General features: G+C 40.9%; 1 protein-coding gene across 1 annotated transcript; it reads left to right on the top strand.

Moving 5' to 3' along the window:
* Positions 1-2,359: 2,359 nt before the first annotated feature.
* Positions 2,360-17,767, top strand: BPIFC (BPI fold containing family C). Its single transcript, XM_056513383.1, has 16 exons — positions 2,360-2,444; positions 3,579-3,705; positions 4,070-4,181; positions 4,305-4,433; positions 5,169-5,324; positions 6,078-6,141; positions 6,995-7,055; positions 7,970-8,061; positions 9,904-10,077; positions 10,775-10,828; positions 12,104-12,274; positions 12,802-12,869; positions 14,112-14,154; positions 14,916-14,979; positions 15,758-15,834; positions 17,459-17,767. Exons 2-16 carry the CDS (start codon positions 3,591-3,593, stop codon positions 17,492-17,494), a joined length of 1,416 nt encoding a protein of 471 aa, XP_056369358.1. The 5' UTR covers positions 2,360-2,444; positions 3,579-3,590; the 3' UTR covers positions 17,495-17,767.
* The last annotated feature ends 113 nt before the right edge of the window (positions 17,768-17,880 follow it).

Genomic DNA, 17,880 nt, shown 5'->3' with positions numbered 1-17,880 from the left:
TCAATTTATCTCCATTAGTGTTAGCAAAACTTTGTGAAGGAGTGAGACCTTATCCTTTGTAAGAATTCCACAATTTGTCCCTTTGTAACTGGACACCAAGAGTGGAAATGGATCTACAAAGCTCAGTGAATTGCCATGTAATTATAGAATCATATAATCTAGTCCAGACACTGGCTCAAAACAGGACTAATTAGATAAGGTTATTGAGCATGGTGTCCAGTCAAGTCTTGAACCCCTCCAAGAATGAAGGTTCCACAATCTCTCAGGACAATCTGTTTCATTATTTAACTACCTTTAGAGTAAATTTTTTTTGTAGTATCTAATCTGCATTTCCCATGTTCCAGTATGTTCTGTGGTCTTATGTACTTTCACCACACACTTCCAAGAAGAGTCTGGCTCTGTTTTCTACATAGTTTCTTTGCAAAATTTGCAGGCAACAAAATGGCCTTTCAAGCCTTCCAAGGTGAAGATCCTGATTTCTCAGACTCTCCTTGTAGTTCATGTTCTCCAGCCCCCTTGGTGGCACCTGCTGGTGCAGGCCAGAGGACAAGTCTTGCTAGTAAAAGTGGCCTTTTCTATGTCTTTTGTCAGTAGTCCCCCATCCTACTGAGCAATAAGCCCACATTCATCTTCTGCTGTCAATGTTCTGACAGAAACCTTTCCTGTTATCTTCAGCTCCAGCTGTACTATGGCCTTTCTGATTCCATTCCTATGTGTGCAAACAAGATATTTGTGTTCTTTCCAAGTAGCTGGTCTCAGTTTCCATCTTCTGTGTGCTTCCTTTTTGTGTTTAGGTTCACTCAGGAGCTCCATGTTGTCCCTGCTGGCTTCCTGCCACACTCACTCAGCTCTCTGAACATTCTGATGGCAGTTTTTATGCTCTGAGGCAGCTGCCCTTGAAGATCAGCCAGCTCTTCTGGGCCTCTGCTCTCCAGGGCAACTTCCCACAGGTCCTGCCAAGCAGGTCTCATCTGGAGTCTGTGGCTGTAATTCTGTTCTTTGTTGCTTCTCCCAGGATCTGAGTCTCATGCTCACTGCAGCCAGGGCTGTCCTTGGCCTCTATATCATACAGAAGTTGTTCTTTGATTGTGAGTAGCTGCAGTTCTTCAAGGGTATCAATCTCCAAATAATTCCATACCTCTAATATTTGTAAATTGGAAGCTGTATTTTTTTCTTTTATTAGTGTCAACAGAGACATTCAACCAGGAGACATTAAAAGTGTATGGAAAGGAAAACTACTCTACTAATGCTACACTATAGAAAGTTCAGTTCAGGATAGAAATGTGGCTTGTATATTTTGAGCTGAATCAGTTTATTTATCCAGATATCTGCTAGAATACTAAAAAAAAGCATCCTGAAACCAAATAGCAGTAAACCATAGCAGGACTGCCAATTTTTTGTATTCTTTGGTAGGTGAAGAGTGACTAGAAAAAAAATATGGAAGAATTCCAAAGAAGTGGAGATTTTCAATTAGATTGGTGTCCCTCACTAATATCAGAAAATGTATAGAGGTTTATATAACTGAGAGTGTGAGTTATATTCATTATCAGTTGCCAGAGATATGAATAATGAAATCATTATGCAACTCCCCACTGTGAATGTTAAATCTGTGTGAAGTATGAGCATTTGTTGACTGACTGACAGTGTCTCTACCTTTTTTATTCATGGATTGCACAATGAAGTGACTCAGACTGTCCAGTAAAGTGCCCCATGCCTGGGGGAACTTACTTGGTACTTGGAAGCTAATTGATTAAATCACCTCCTTGACAAACCAAGTAGTACTGGTTAGCTGAACTACTGGTTAACTGGATAAGAAACAGAAGAAATAGAAAATATTGACTGCAAGGACTTGATACTATATATTTGTACCAGATATATACACTGTAGTGTCTGTGTGTATTTATATATATGTATATGTTATAATATAAATACTATATTGTTTATGGTTTCCTGTATCCTGAGCAATTTCAACAGATGGGACTTGTTTCCCATCTATTTTTCATACCAATGGCACATTAATTTACTTATTTTACAATACAAACATGGCTATGAATATCTGTCCTGTGGAAATACTGGAATTCTCACTGGGGTTTCCTCCTCATCTGAAAAACCATTGCAGGAACCATCTGTCACAAAGGTAGCATGCCACCCCAAACTCTGCATTCTGGCACCTGAGCACCCCCAGCCGACAGTTTGCATTGTCTTCTGCTTATCCCTAAAGGAAATTTGATAGATTTTACCTGGGAGATCCAAAATAGCTTGGGATGTGGTTATCAGAGGCCACTCCCTGAGTGATACCACTGAAGATAATAGCAATTGATTCTCTTCAGACCCACAGCTCATTCCTTTAAAAGATGGGCTCACGGCTGCAGAAGGTTTTCCCTGCAAAATCCTCAGCCCTGTTGTCTGCTACAGCAAAGGTCTCTTCAGCCTTCAGAGGAGAGGTATGGAAAAAAAATACATGGTGATTACTCTTTGTCAATGAGTGGCTTTGTTGGGAAGTGATAGATGTAGGTTAAATTTTGATATTTTATAGTTTGAGAACTATGCATATATCAAAACCACATTTCCTTCCAGTTCTTTGTTTTTGTTCTACATATGAAGTTTGTTTCTTTCATCTCTCAATATCTGCCAGTTAAAAAATAATACTAGTTATACTGAAAGCCAAAGGTGTTCTGCAGGATTGCTTGAAACTGTTAAAAAAATTAAGTCAATGTTCTCCCATGATTTTTAGTTTATATCGTGGTCATGACTGAAAATAGTGGTTTGAGGTATATTGTTACCTCTGGTAATGAGCCAGCTAGTGAAAGATGCAGCAATATCAAAACAATTTTTCAGGTATCAGGAAAGAGGCAATTGTCTGCTTATAGATGGTTTCATTCCAGCTCTTCCATAGCTCTGTGGTAACTAAAGAAATTATATCCGTGAAAGTAATGCTAGAAAAGACACTCTCCTGTACTTTCAGCTGCTCACAATCCAGTGTAGTAGCTGGAAATGAGGAAAACCATAATAACGTGACCTGTTTGCCAGGTCAGTCCCAGATGACAAATAACTCCATAGAAGGCTGTTCCCAGCTCTGGGGGAAAAAACAAAACCATTCTCTGCTTTTGTCCAGTTTGATTAAAAAATTCTCCATCAGGGTGGCTTCTCTCACTCACCCTGGGAAACCTTGCTGAAAGCAATTGCACACTACATGCATTCTGTGATTTACACAGATGTCTCCATCTTGGTTTAATTCCTGTCACAAGCCCCTGGGATGGGCATTTGTTTCCCTCATTCACCACCCCTGTGGTGAATCCTGTAGAGCCACCAAATTACAGCCTAAAAATTCCTTGTTTGTCCTGATGGATGTATCCCAAGCACTTTCCCCAGTCTCTATGGCAGTGAAAAGACTGACTTTTCTCCTCTACCACGTGGAGCTCACTTTTTGTAAGTCTGTGGAGAATGGGTCTTCTCTTCCAGGGTTGCTGACTTCATTCTGGAGGGAAAGCTGGTGTCCAGGGTAGGGGTGGAAGGGAGTGCAATCACCAAATGACACAGCATGAATTTCTGATATCGTTATAAATATTTATTAACAGGTCCTGTGAAAAATGAGGAAGATGCTGAAGATCTGCTGTTCTCTCCTCCTCTTAAGTTTGCTCAGTGGGCAACTGAGTGCCAACCCTGGACTCAAAGTGAGGATCACCCAGAAGGGACTGGAGTATGGTATGTGTGATGTTCTCAGGAGCTGCTAGTGGCATTGCCTTGAATACTGATATGACAAAGGAAAGAGGGCAGTGGGAGTAAATGACCCCATGACAGGATAAAGGAAAGTTTAAGAGCAAAATAGAGCAAAGTCAGTAAGCTGCTTTGTACATCATATCAAGATTCATGTGAGCTCAGATTGAATCAGTTAGTTCAGCTCTTGCCATGACTAGGAGTGAGACCTGAAGTAGCACTGCTGGGTCTCAAGTGAGACACCACCTTCTTGCTGATTCTGTGTCCATCACATTTCCTAAGCCAGAAACACATAACTCCAAACTCCCAGACACTATCAAAGGCAACTGAATTGATCACTGTGTTCCTGCAGCCAAGGAAGTTGGGCTGGAAATCCTGAAGCAGAATATGGAGAAGGAGCGTTTCCCTGATTTGACTGGCCATGAGAAATTTGCACTTGGTAATGTCAAATATAACATCTCAAGGTAAGTGTTCTCTCTGGGGGCAATCTGTGTTTCACTGAAATTTGAATCTTGTTTTGTGTTCATTCTGACTTATTAAATCCATTTTATTAATCTCTTCTCTGCCTTTTCTCTCTCATGCTCTAGGATACATGTTACTGCTGTTGAATTACCCAGTGCTTCCATCTCCCTCTTACCAGGGTCTGGGATAAAACTGGTGATTAGAAATGCTTCTCTAACCATCGATATGAACTGGAACATAAGGACCTGGATGTTGTATGTACAGCTTTGCATGTCCTGGGATTTTTTTCTTGATGGATAATACAAAAATGCAAATTTTAGTTTATTCATGTGACCCCTTTGTTGTAAAGGTGCTCTTTATCAGCTGGCAGCAGTAACCCAGGAGCACAGACAGGTCTGCTGGTGGGAGACAGCCCCTGCCCCCTCAGACATCAGCACTGGTAAAGAGCCATGGCTGAGAAGCACTGCTGCAAAATAGTACAGGACTGCTGGTCTAGCTGAATGCTGTCATTGTCCAGCCTGCCAGCCAATGACACATTTAGAAAAACTGTAGTGTGGTGGATCACAGTCTAGTATAATAAACCCTCATAGTGCAGTCACACTATTAGAAACCCTCTGCTGTGCCACCAAGAGATACAGTTCAAAGGCTGATGGAAAATGGAAGAGCAAATGGCAATATCCTTAGAGCAGTCTCCACACCTTCCTGGTCCCAGGCTGTTTCAGAGGAAAGAAATCCCTCTTCCCTTCCCTACAACCCACATTGCCTATATTGCTAAACTGATGAATTACAGCAGTCTCTGATTCTGCCAGGGACAGCAGGGCTTTGTGCAGGGGGAGGGGACCTGGGAGCTGAGGGGGTGACACAGCAGGAGGCAACCAAAGCAGGGTGGTGGCAGTGACCAGGACCAGCCATGGGTCCACATCCCTAGGCAATTCCATAGTGAAGAGGTGGGGTTTTGTTCAGTTTTTATTTATTTTCACTTGCTGCAGCAAAGACAGTGGAAGAGGCACAGTGCACATTTCAAAGGTGTTTGTTACTGCAATCTTTTCAACACCCCTGGACAATGCAGGCCCTGCATCAATATCCCTCACCAGCTGCCAGACCACTTCTGGTGATGTAGATATCAAACTGAATGGGAAAACTGGGTAAGTGGAAGAGATCTGTATAAACTTGCTCACAAAATAACTGTCAATGAATGGCACAGAGACAACTTCACAAATTAGGGCACACATAATTGCTTTTAGGCATCATAAGGTACCACAGGTGAGAACTGGGGCCTAATACAGCATTAAAATGGCCAACACTGATATTTATCCTTGCATTTACACACAGTAGAAGATAAAGACAGAATCAAACAATCTCTTGTGCTTCTTCAGCACCCCCTGCTTTCAAACTTCGGCCCTAGGTAGTTTCAATCTTCAACTCTAGGTAGAAGTTACTGTGCTTCACTCCTTCTACTCACAGTGCTATTAAAATAGAACAGAACCAGACTGTCTGTTAAGCCTTTGGGTATGGTCCAATGAAACAGTATCTGATTATTTTCTTGTATTTCTCTCACTGTCAGAATACCACTCTTGTCACCTGTTTGCAGGGTTGTTCTTGTTTGTTTATTTTTACTTGTTTTGAAAGTTCCTAGTGCAGAGGCTATTTTATACATATATGATGGTGGTGCTATGAAGAAATCCCTTTTTCATAAATACTAATTAGCCCAGGCTGAAATGCATAGTGCTGAAATTATCTTTTAAATGCTGGCTCTCTGACAGATTTTACATTTTAAAAAGTTCCCATACTAGACTATCACACTAAGAGCCATTAAATTCATGTTCTGCAGAGACATTTGCTCTCCTCTAAATGACTGTAGTACTTGACCCATTAATTGCCTTCTTCCTTCCCTCTAGCTTCCTGCATAACTTCTTTATCAAGTATCTGAAGAAACCCATTCACAGGAGCTTGGTCACTAATGTAAGTCTTTCACATTGTGTAGGGGAGGAGTGTAAGGAGGACAGCATTCACAAGTCAGTGCTGTGAACTTGGCAAAGGAAGAATTAGAAAAATAATCCTGTAATAGTCCTGTTCTAGTCTGATCAGCACAGTCATCATTTTGCCAGCCAGAAATGATTCCAGATAAAGTGACAGGTTCAGAGCCAAGATACTGACACAGCTACATTCAACCAAGGCAGCAGTAGGGATGGAAAATGTAGTTATTTTTCCATTCTAATGCAGAATAAGTCCCTGCCTGTGTACCTACAGACATCCTGGGGCTTGGGTCATTTTTATACTTGGCAGAAAAAACATATACTGGGCCATGCATAGAGAAATTATAGTGTATCAGCTGATTGTATGACATTTCAACTCCATGGTATCAAGGGGGTGAGTAGTTCTGATGACAACCTGCCCAGGACCATTGAGAGGAAACAGAGTTTGAGATGGCTGTAATTCTGTCCAGGGATTTACAGTTGAACTTGCTGATATTAAGGGTCTTTTCCAACCTAAATAATTCCTTGATTCTGAGATCTCTTCTCTGACACCAATATGAGATCTGTCCTTGCACTATTTAAGGCTGTGGTTTTGTCACCCCCACCAGGCTGCCTCTGGAAACATCTCTTTTTTTGCAGCTGTGACATACAACATGCTTACATTGCACCAAGCAGAAACCTTGGGGATCCAGTTAGCTGAAGAGAAGCCAGATTAGGTGTTTTGATAAACAAGTGCTGCAATGTGTGTCATCCAGCAGAAAGATCTGCTAGCACACGTGTAAGAGGTGCTTATACATCCATGCTAATCAGGCCATAACTTGAGTCTGCTTTTATTGTAGTCATGTCCCAATATCAGAGCTGGAATCCAGCTGATAGATGAAGACCTCAGATCACTGAATGGTGAGCCATTAGTGACACCTTTTCCTTCTGTTTTCTCTCTTCTGATCAGTGGAATTCTGCCACTTCCTTAACAGTGGCTGCTTAGCAATGCCCCCAGGAGTGATATCAGTCCCTCTGCTCCTTCTGCTCCCTTGCATTCAGAACCACAGTTAAATAAAGGCTGGGCTACTTGAGCAGGAAATATGTGTTTCTAAGAGCCAAGGACTTGGTAGCAATTCCCAATTTGCAAGTGTGGCAGTGTGCACTTCTGTTGTGAGAAATGTCACTTAGAGACCATACTGATGCTGAGGCAGTTTTCCCTTACCATGCTCCAAGTCCTCCTGCACACACAGCACTTTACAAGCTGAAGCCTGCTCTCCTTAATTTCCTGCCTGGAAATTAAGTTTTACTTGCCTATTTATCAGACTTGCCAGAAACAAAATGAAAAAGCTCCTTTGCAAAAACCTTTTCACCTGAACCACTTTGGGTTAGATTTTCAGGCAGTTAAGACACCCCAAGTGTTGGTCAGATACCATGTGCAGTACACAGGTATCTAGCAGAACAGGCACCCTCCTCCTGGAAAGTATTTGCAAGTTACAGGCACTTAGGATGCTCTTAGAACTGCTTGACAAGAATCCCCAACACCTTCTTATGTCCTGAAGCACTGATATGGCCATCTCGTTTTTTGGGTTAGACCAAACTTAGTTTCCACGATGAGAAAACAATAGACAAACTAGAGAAGGTGATTTACAGAAGGTCTCAGTAGAAACATCAAATCTGAGGTCAGAATGCATGTTAGGATGTCCCTGGTTGTGTTTTTATCTACTGTCTGGAACAATTTGTGTCATTCTCTTTCAGAAACTCAGTTTTAAGTATACATAAAATTATTTCTGTGTTTTTTGTAATATTCTGTGTCTTATCTGCCACCCTTACAGCTGTAATGAAGATTGATGATTTGGCTGAAGTAGACTACTCCTTAAGTAACTCACCAGCAGTATTCCAACCATTCATTGACCTGGACTTAAAGGTAGCTGCCTGCAGTGCTGTTTGCCTGCATTGCTGTGGGTTCCATTACTCTATGAGACACTTTCTGAGATGACTGAGATTGTTGCTCTCAACATAAAGGCTCACTATCTGAGAAGACAGACATTTCAAAGCATTATTGAATTTGTTACAGTAATAATTTGTAACAATCCTGTTGTGAAATGAATTATTTAAAAGCCACATCCTTTTCTTTAAACTGCTATTGAGTTGGTTGTGGAAAATAGAGAGCAGTTAAAGTTGACTAAGCAAGATAGAAGAAAAGAGAAAGGGAAAGGAAAAAAAAAGGTATTCAACCTTATCTTTCTCTCACTGTTGATTAATAGCTGGGACTTGATTGCTCAGACAGTCAGGGTAATATTTCTATACATGGGACTAACTAGATGCATCTGCTGTCAGATGAGAGAGAAGAAGAAAGCAAGACTATCAGAGCAAGAATTAAGCCCCTGGCTTCTCAAATGGGAAGATAGAAGACCCTTTCAAAAGCATGGGAGCCCAAGGAATGCTGCACTCTGAGGACCTGAAAGTTTATTTCAAATTAAGGAAGAAGTCTCCTTATGTACTGAAACTAAAATCTCACTAGTTCATAATTCTGAAATTACTTCATTGTCATTCTGTATAAGGTGATTTGATTGAGGGTAGTTGTCATTATTATAGTATCTGAGATACTTAATTAAGTTTAAGCTGCCTTGTGCTTGGTGCTCGACAAAGGCCAAATGAAAAGACAGTCTTGTCACAAAGATTCTATAAATTAAGTATTAAAAAAAGGACAACAGGCAAATAAGAGGGGTGAAAACAAAAAGGAACAAAAAGTTAGTATCTGCTTGTGTGGTAGACACTGGCCTCAGCACACCAACTCTGCAGCTGCCCTCAAACCCTTCTGAGTATTGCAGCAACTGGGTTTTAATCAGGGATTGAGTCAGACAAAAGATGTAGAATCATGGCTGTTCCATGAGCTACTCTCCCACATAAGTGGGGAAATATACAAAACTGATAAATCCAGCAAGTGAGGATTGAATGGAGAGGTCGGCAGCTGTGATTCAGCATTTTGATAGTCCTTAAAAGGCAATAGGAACCTTAGAGCTAGATGAGAAAATAAAGACAGACAAAGTACATTTGAGATGAAACAGAAACAGGAAAATGAATGAAATGGACCTAAAAAGATTTAACCTTTAAATGTCTGCATCACTTTCAATCAGCTTTACATTTTTGTTTCATCTGGATGAATTTGGAAGTATTAGATCTTCAAGGCTTGGCCAGTGTGATGGGTAATGCAGATGACAACATAGGCATTTTAGGTTTTCTGACACAACTTTCCTTTCTTATAAGCCTTTTGTCTGCATAAGTTACTAACTTGATTCTGGGCAGAATTCTGTGCTGATTTTGACCAAAAAAGACCTCTGGTTTTAGAGATTGATTTTGTAATTGAGATCATTGGATAGCTCTTAAGCAGCAGTTCTCAGATTTAAATTCCTGGAGATGAGGAAAGGAGAAAGTAAGGCTTTTCAAAAAGGAGGACCACTAGTCATGTTCTTCATGCAATATTTAGACCCTTAATTTGGAGGGTGATCTGAGGTGGTAGACTGTCCTCAGTAGGTGACCAGTATCCCAAAAGACAGACCTTGGGCCTCATCTGTGAAGATGTCTAAATACTGGAACTTGCCTTCACCACCTGCTTGAAAGCAGCAAGCCTTCAGGGTGTACTACAAAGCCTGCATACTACCAAAGGAATAGGCTGGGCAAAGCCAAGGAAAGTAGCATTCATTCTTGTAGTCATGGTAAAGTTATATATTGACTCTGTTTTTTTATCTCTGACAATAACTTTTAGGGTGTATTCTTCCCAACTGGAAACTACACTGACTCTCCCTACATGGCAGCTTCCCTCACCATCCCAGACCAAAGTGACTCCATGCTGTACTTTGCCTTCTCTGAGTATTTCTTTCAGACCTCCTCATTTGCTTACTACACTGCAGGGGCCTTCACTGTGACCATTGCAGAGGAGGTGAGCAGGACACAGAGGAATGGGGTGGGGGGGCTCAGAGAGGGCTTTGACCTGCCAGATGTCAGTATGTGGCCATATACAGCTCTCAGCTGGTCTGTAGAGTCCTGAGACAGTAGATTATAAATACTAGGGTATTGTTATTCTCTTTTACTTATGCTCTATATAGATGCCTCAGGCCACAGACAGGCATGCCAAGTTCCACTGAGCCAAGTACCAAATCCTGCCAAATTTGTTACAAAAAGTAAGAGCTTTGGGGACCTGAGGCACAGACTTCTCTAACAGGGACAAGGGATCAACTCTGGAGAACTTTGCAGTTTCAGTGCCTGTTTTCTGAGGGATCTTCACAGATTGAAAGTACTACAGGGCCTTGTAAGCAAAGCATATCTCAAAGAACACCATCTGTGGCTTGGAGGCTGCCTGATTTGGCTAACCCAACTGCAGGAGGTTCAGTAAGTCCCAAAACCTATAGACTGCAGCCCAAACTATAATGACATTAAGCATTTGCTTTCTGAGGGATTATTTTGGCATGTATTATTGGGAAGCTACTTTAAGTATACCAAATCTCTTAGGAACATTTCTGAGAGGCACAAAATCAAAGATTCATTGAAATGACTGGAATAATGCATTTAGAGAAAAGCTGACCATGAAGTCAAATCTGGTAACTCATTTGTTTTCTCTCTTTTATTTTTTCCTTCAGACTTGCAGCTATTTCAATATAAACACAGAGATATTTGGCAGTATCATCCCTGAGGTGAGTATCATTACTTTCACAAAGTGAGGTGTCAAGACACCTCACTACTGGTGTATCCCAAAGGCTTATGGGGCCAGCAGGGTTCCTGCACTGGAGAAGCAGGCACATGTGTGCCTTGTGACAGCAGAGCAGATGGGCCTTGTCACTTCCCACCCCATGATGATTTGAATGGCTTGCACTGTTACCAAACATAATCTTGGCCCATAACCTTGTACATCAGTCTTTTCTCTGGGAACTGTGCCCAAGCCACAGCTGTTCCCACCTAAAACCAGCTCTGAGCAGGAAAAAGCTTCCAGTCATGAGTCCTGCTTTGAGAGACATTCAAGAGGGCCCCAGCTCAGAAAAATCTTCCTTCTCCTCCCCAAACCTGCAGAATTCTCTTTACTTTGCTACTGGTCTGTGACTGATGAGCAGAAAAGCTGGGAAGGGACCATGTGCAGGAAAATGAGCTAACAGATGGACAGGAAACATTACATCCTATGGAAAAGACAAGGCAGATGCACAGGATTTCCATTTATTTTAGGTGAAAGAGATGGATATAACAGGACAGAGAATATGAGCATGCATGGCTTCCACCAGCCTTCTGAGACAGAATGAGAAACCAAAAATGAGCATAAGAGCCCCTAGGCTATAAATGCTGAGGATGGGTGAAATCAGACTAATAGTTCAAAGTACTTCACATTCTTGTTTGCTTCCCAGATGTTATTAAGCTCCTTCCTCAGAAATATAAGAATTCTCCAAGGGCAGTCATGTATGATGTTCTCCATAAAATGCCAAGAGCATTGATGCAAATATTCCACCCCCTCTGTTTTGAATATTGAAGTTTGTGAGCCTATTCACTCTTCAGGCAATGAACAGAGTGAGGCTCCTCTGAGGACAGTTCAGAGGAGGAGCCCATCTCCTGAGATAGGTGAATTTCAAAGTGAATGACTCCTGAGCTCTTTTATTGTGTGACTAAATACCACATTCGTGGTCCACTTATCTCCTTTGTTCACAAGGAAGTATTTTAATTTCTCTTGAAATAGCATGGAAAAATTTGTATTCCTCAAGTGGAACTTTCCACTGCATTTCTGAGTGGCCAATACTGTTAATTTAGCACCACAGAAAACCTTTATTTCCTGCTTACCTGAAAAAATCTTATGTTAGCAGCTGTCCTTAACCTCATCATAAGGAACTACTTCAAAATAATTGCTTCAAAAGTGAGAAAATGCAGTATTCTGATCCATTCTATGAGAAAAATGTTTTTTCTTTTTTTTTTGTCTTTGCATCTTACAGGTAGCTAAATATTCAGTTACACCCTACCCAGTGATGTTGAAGCTAATGTCTACTGAAATCCCTATCATCAGCTTGCAGAAGGATTCCTTCACAGTACAGATTCAGGGCTCCATGGAGATTTTGGCTGTTCTGCCAGACTCAACCATCCAGTCTCTGTTCACACTGAACATAGTAAGTACAACAAACAAGGTGACATTTAACTCAGGGTTAAACATGTTTGTTCCTTCCTTCTGTTAAAACTCTGTACAAGAAACAAAGAAAATTCCACATTTCTAGTACTTAAACATGCCGATTCCCCTTAGTCACAGGTATAGGCATGACTCCACCTAACCTACAGGATATTTCTATGGCAAAGAACATTTTCCTACAGATGGATAAAAATCCCAACATATAGTGACTCTGATTAAGCAAGGTTTTATTCTCTGGAATGACAGTTCTGCAAGTGTGAGTCATGCTTCTTGGCATCTTTTTCATGGCTTTGATTAAAGACATCTCATTACCCCCATGTCAGCTCTTGTCAGTGCCATTCATATAAAAAGACATTTACTGTGTGCAGCCTTGCAATGAGAAAGCTGCATTTACCTAAAACAGCTTCCATGCATAACTGGAAAGATGGTATTTATGTATTTGTGACTAATTCACAGGAAGGGTCCTGGGGTTTTTTATGTCTGGTAACCCATTGTTTCTTTATTCTGCAGGTGGCCAACACCAGCATTTCTCTGAATATATTTGATCAGAAGTTGATGGGCTCACTATGTTTGAACAGGTAATCCAACCTAGGATGAAAAAGATTTCCTTTGGAAAACAATGTTAACAATCCCAACATTAGTAGTTTAGACATATAATCAGATAACTATGAATATGTTTTGCTGGTAAATTCATCTGCATTAGATTCTCTAAATATGGCAGCACTTCTACAGTTTAGAGGAGGCAGGAAGCTTCTCTCTGACTAGTGCCATGGCCCCAAGGGACTTCCCACCAGTGGATTGCTGCAGGGAAGTGGTCTCACTGGACTTCCCTACTTTTTACATCTACTTTCCCCTCTGAGCTAGATAAACTAAGCAGGTAGGGCAGTTTTAATGACCATAAATTATCAGAGAGTTTCCATCATCACTTTCCACCTGGCAAGATGTCATGTCAGAGCAGTCCAGGGCACAGTAAAGAATCTGGGTCCCTGCAGGTCCCCTGTGCAGATATTCTTAGAGCAGACATTCACCAACTGAAGTTCTGCAACTTCCAAGGTTCAGAAAGCTGGAGACCAGAGGCAAGGTCATTTACACATCTAGCATGTCACATTTCATGGAGAAGAAGCTCTGTATATCAGGACCTTACAACTGGGAACTGGGACTCCAATTTCATAAAAGTCCCTGTGAAAGACACAGGGTTAAGAACATGCAGAGTTTGTCAGGGCAGAGGGATGTTAGGAATTTAAGGAGGATAGTGCTGTTAGCATTCCCTGCAGTAATTTTCAAAGAGGAAAATCTAGAGTGTGCTGGAAGCTGGCCTTGAGAACTTGGGTGCTGAGGAAACTCAGAAATCTTTTGTCAGATATGAGAGTAACATAGGGAATAAGAATTTCACTTTGGAAAGAGAGGCAGTAGCAACAAAGCCAGCAGCAGCAGTACCACACAATGAACAGATCCTTTCCTCCTGGTAAGACTCACATGAAAGCATTATGCAGATGTACCAAAATCTTTGGAAAATACCTGGCACCCTTCGAGTCCTTGGTAAAATCAATTGTCAGTAGGATTTCTAGAACAGCACAGAGGAAGAAGCACATTCACATTGCTGGCTACAGCCCTTCTATCACACTCTTGCATGCATGCTCAGCAATGCTCCAAGAAAACTACATCTTTATGCAGCAGTATGCAGTGTGTGAAAGTGCTTGAAAAATCTCTTTACAGATGCTTCTTAAGGCCTGGAGCTGTACAGCAATGATTGCACATGATTAGAATAACTGTGTTTATACTTTCTTAGTGACTCATCTTGTTTCTCTTTTTTCCCTCAGGATCCAGTTTTCCCTAGCCCACTCCAATGTTGGCTCTTTTGAGGTAAGTGGGTAGTTGGAGCATATAGGAAATGCAAATTAAGAATATCAGTGATATCAAGGCTAAAGAGTAAGCAGTTAAATTTTATCTGTATTTCTAAATCACTTGGCTTCATTCCCAAGTGGTTATCTTCCTATCTTCTGGCAGCCCCCTCTGTGTTCTGGAATTAAAACTGAACTCTTTGGGGCAAGCTAATGCTGTGCAAACAAGACATTCTGCAGTTGCCCCGGCTGCAGTAAGCAGAGATCTCTGGAATCATCACGGTGAAACAGAGCAGTCCTGAGCTGCAGCAGCAGAGCAGAGCGCCATCCAATGGTCACAGGGATGCCTGAGGCACAGGCACTCCGTGGGTGCTCATCAGGGTCCCTCAGGTGCCTGAAATAGTGCAGTTGTACCTTTCAGGGGAAAGCCCTGCCCCTGCAGAGAGTCATTGCATTCTCAGTATAATCAATCAGTTCCATGTACCTGAGGAGAAAGGATTAAAACTGTTCTGGTGCAGCTTTGTTGTTGGTGATAAATTATCTCACAAATAAAGTGAATAGACTGTTTTAAATTAAAATGTTGGCCAAACATAATGAAATCCATTCTTCATCTTGCTTCCTTTGCATCATTCCAAAAACCTTAAGATTCAAAGTTCACTTGAGCTTCACCAAAAGAGAACTGGAAGTTGACTAAGAGCCTACTAACTCCACCCAAGAATAGGGCACAACAGTTCTACCACTATCAGGAAATGATGGCTAACTCACTTTTCTTGTCCGTGGCAGGTCTTGCTTCTGGAGAACATCCTATCTTATATTTTACAGACTGAAGTAATTCCATCAGCTAATGGTAAGGCTGTATTTCAAAGCATCAACTAAAAACCTTCAAGCAGAATGGGTTATTCTAGGAATTTCTACTGACTTTCTGATTAAGTTTTCAGCTCCCATTAACTTGGAGTGGAAAATGACCATCAGCCAGTAAGCAGTGGAAGGCAGAGAATAATCAGTAGGGTAGAAGTGCTCCCTCTCACTGTTCTGAAAAAGGACAAAAATTACTAGGAAAATAAAACTTCATCTGCCTTCATCTCAGTCCAGGTGGTCCTGATAGATGCATCAGGGAGAAAAGCAAAAGTCTCTCTAATCTGCACACCTGCCTGAAGCTGCAATATGTGAAATGTATTCATTTTTATTAGACCAGAACAGAGCTTTTGCCCCTCATAAATCTTATTTAAGGCCCTGGAGGGAGATACAGCTTTGTGTCAGCCCTCTATACTGGGGTGATCACCTTCTTTAGTTAATGGATACAAATGGGAACAGGTTCTAATGATGGTAGAGCTGTATTAACAATCCCTTAGTGATCATTAGGGACAAATCACTCAGTATGTAATGTGTTGAACGTGAAGTGCCTTGGTTTGGCTGCAACACTCTGCCAAGAGAGAGGCACTTGTAATTCTTTTTTCCCATTGGTAAATGATCATCTTAGTGACCTCCCAGGTTTGTTTGTGAAGACTAAGAGGCTAATTGTTATAAATTACCTACAAGTCTCTGGATAAACAGTGTTGTTCAAGGGCAAGTGTTTATTATCTTTCTAATGCATACCTAAATCATTATTTGTCTCTTTTTATAAGCTAAACTGTCAAAAGGATTCCCTCTTCCCAATCTGGCCAATGTTACCTTGACAAGACCTCACATTACAATTGAACAGGTGAGATTTTGATACTTATGAAATATTTTCCTTTATGAAAGGCTATCCCTCTTTTTCTTTTTTTCCCCCCCTAGGCATTTATTCACCTTCTATAGTGCCAGAAATTTCCTGTATTTGAGCTACTTAAGTAGTAAAAATGGGTTTAAAATGAGATGTGTAATAATGGTAAAATTCTATTAGAAACAAATGTATCTTTCTTCAAGAGGAAAAGTTAGAACTAAATATATAACTAGGGAATGATCAAATGTACAACTTGTTCAGCCTTGCAAGTTGCAATTCAGTGTAAAAACTAGTTTAACACATTGTTCAAGTTTGGCCAATCACATCAAATAAGAATTATTGCTATCTCACAGTCTGGTTGAATAATTGGAATATGAGAGGGAGGCAAATTCAATTTTGTGCACCTAGGATGCCCGGATTTTGTTAATAATTAGTGATAATGACTGAGGCTAGTAGCCAAAAATAGTTAGTGAGCTCTCATAAAATACTTTTTTGCCTTCTGGTTATTCTTCTCCAAATCTAGCCCCTAGTTTGAGCATACAGAATTTTGCTAGATAACCAGTCAGTATAAGGGCATTGCTGACAAACAAATGCCCAGAAAATGAGTAAGCCTGCTGCATTTCTCCACTTATTTAACAACTTCTTAAAGTTATTTTCAGTTTTTCTGAAGTTTTTCTTTGCAGAGATTCCTAAATCTTTGTTTGTGGTTAAGCACAAAACACATCTCAGGAAAGAAAATGCAAAGGTTGTTTTTAAATGTTTTTTGCCTCCCACATACCTGGTTCCCAACAAAATATAATTGCTCAGAGACTGCTTTCAGTGGCACTCATTGCCAACAGTCTTATAGACTAATTGTGAATGAAGGATTTTACTGATTCTGTGGTGCCCATTCCCCCCTCACGTTCTCTAACCAATTTCCTCACCAGTAACAAGGAATGAGAGGCAACACAGAATTGCTATGCCCTACCAAAGTGAATCAGATTCCCATTTAAAGGCTAGAGTTTAGGCTCTGGTTCTGGAGTATCCACTTCCATCCAGTCCAATGGCTGTGGTCAATAGGAAGAAAAACAAATCTTATTTTTCATGGACAGGTTGGATGATGCTTTGAGCTACCTGGTCTAGTGGAAGGTGTCCCTGCCCATGGCAGGGGGGTTGGAACTGGATTTTAACTGGTTTTTAAGGTTACTTCTGTGATTCTGTGACAGTGATGAACTGCTCTCTGCAGGCTCATTGCTCTGTATGTGCTGACAGTGAGGGAAGCTTTAAGGACAATTTCAGATTAAATGGCCAATTTTTAAGTGGCGCAAATTAGGTAAAAAATAATCCCACCTTGTGATGATTGCCTAGTTGCCTCAAGGCTCAGATGAACCTTCCTGAGTGGGCTCTATGATTTTTAGATTCCCTTCTGTCACTAATGTAGTGCAAAGAGATAGCACCCAGAGAAAGATGGAACCCTTTCACAAAGTTCAAAGGACAGAGTGGAATAAAAGTTGTTACTTCCAAGGCTCAGCTCTTCTCAGTAAATTTTTGGACCTTAAACACCAAGCTCAATTTGAAATTAAGAAATCCCAAAGTAACATGTTCATTTTAATTCATAGTATGTCCATGACTGTTCTCCCTGCAGGGATATGTGTTGATTTCAACTGATGTCCGCTACTAACACTAAAGGAGAGGAGAAACCACTTGTTAAGCATGAACTTCAAATCAAGTCAATAATGTGACTCTGAAGACTAAACACTGTCCAGCTTTGCTGAAATGTTTAACTTGAGCTCTGACAACCTCCATCCTGGTTGGAGACAAGAGAGGGTGGTGGAAATCAAAAAAAGCTGATGGAATGGTTAGCTGGTATAATGGTGGTAACAAGCAGACCCAAGGGAGAACATGCTTGACATTTATTTATTTTATAGTTTCACTGATGCAAAAATGTTTTTAAGATTAATGACTCTTTTGAAATACAATTTTGTTTATACACTTCCAGAAGGATGCTGCAGTCTCTTAAAATTAGGAAAAGTACATTGCCAAAATGCTGCTAGGGCAGATAAAGCT

Source organism: Oenanthe melanoleuca, chromosome 1A (genome assembly GCF_029582105.1).
Source record: "Oenanthe melanoleuca isolate GR-GAL-2019-014 chromosome 1A, OMel1.0, whole genome shotgun sequence".
NCBI classification, from domain to species: domain Eukaryota; kingdom Metazoa; phylum Chordata; class Aves; order Passeriformes; family Muscicapidae; genus Oenanthe; species Oenanthe melanoleuca.
Note: the sequence above shows the minus strand (reverse complement) of the source record. Positions and strands in the feature narration are given on the sequence as shown.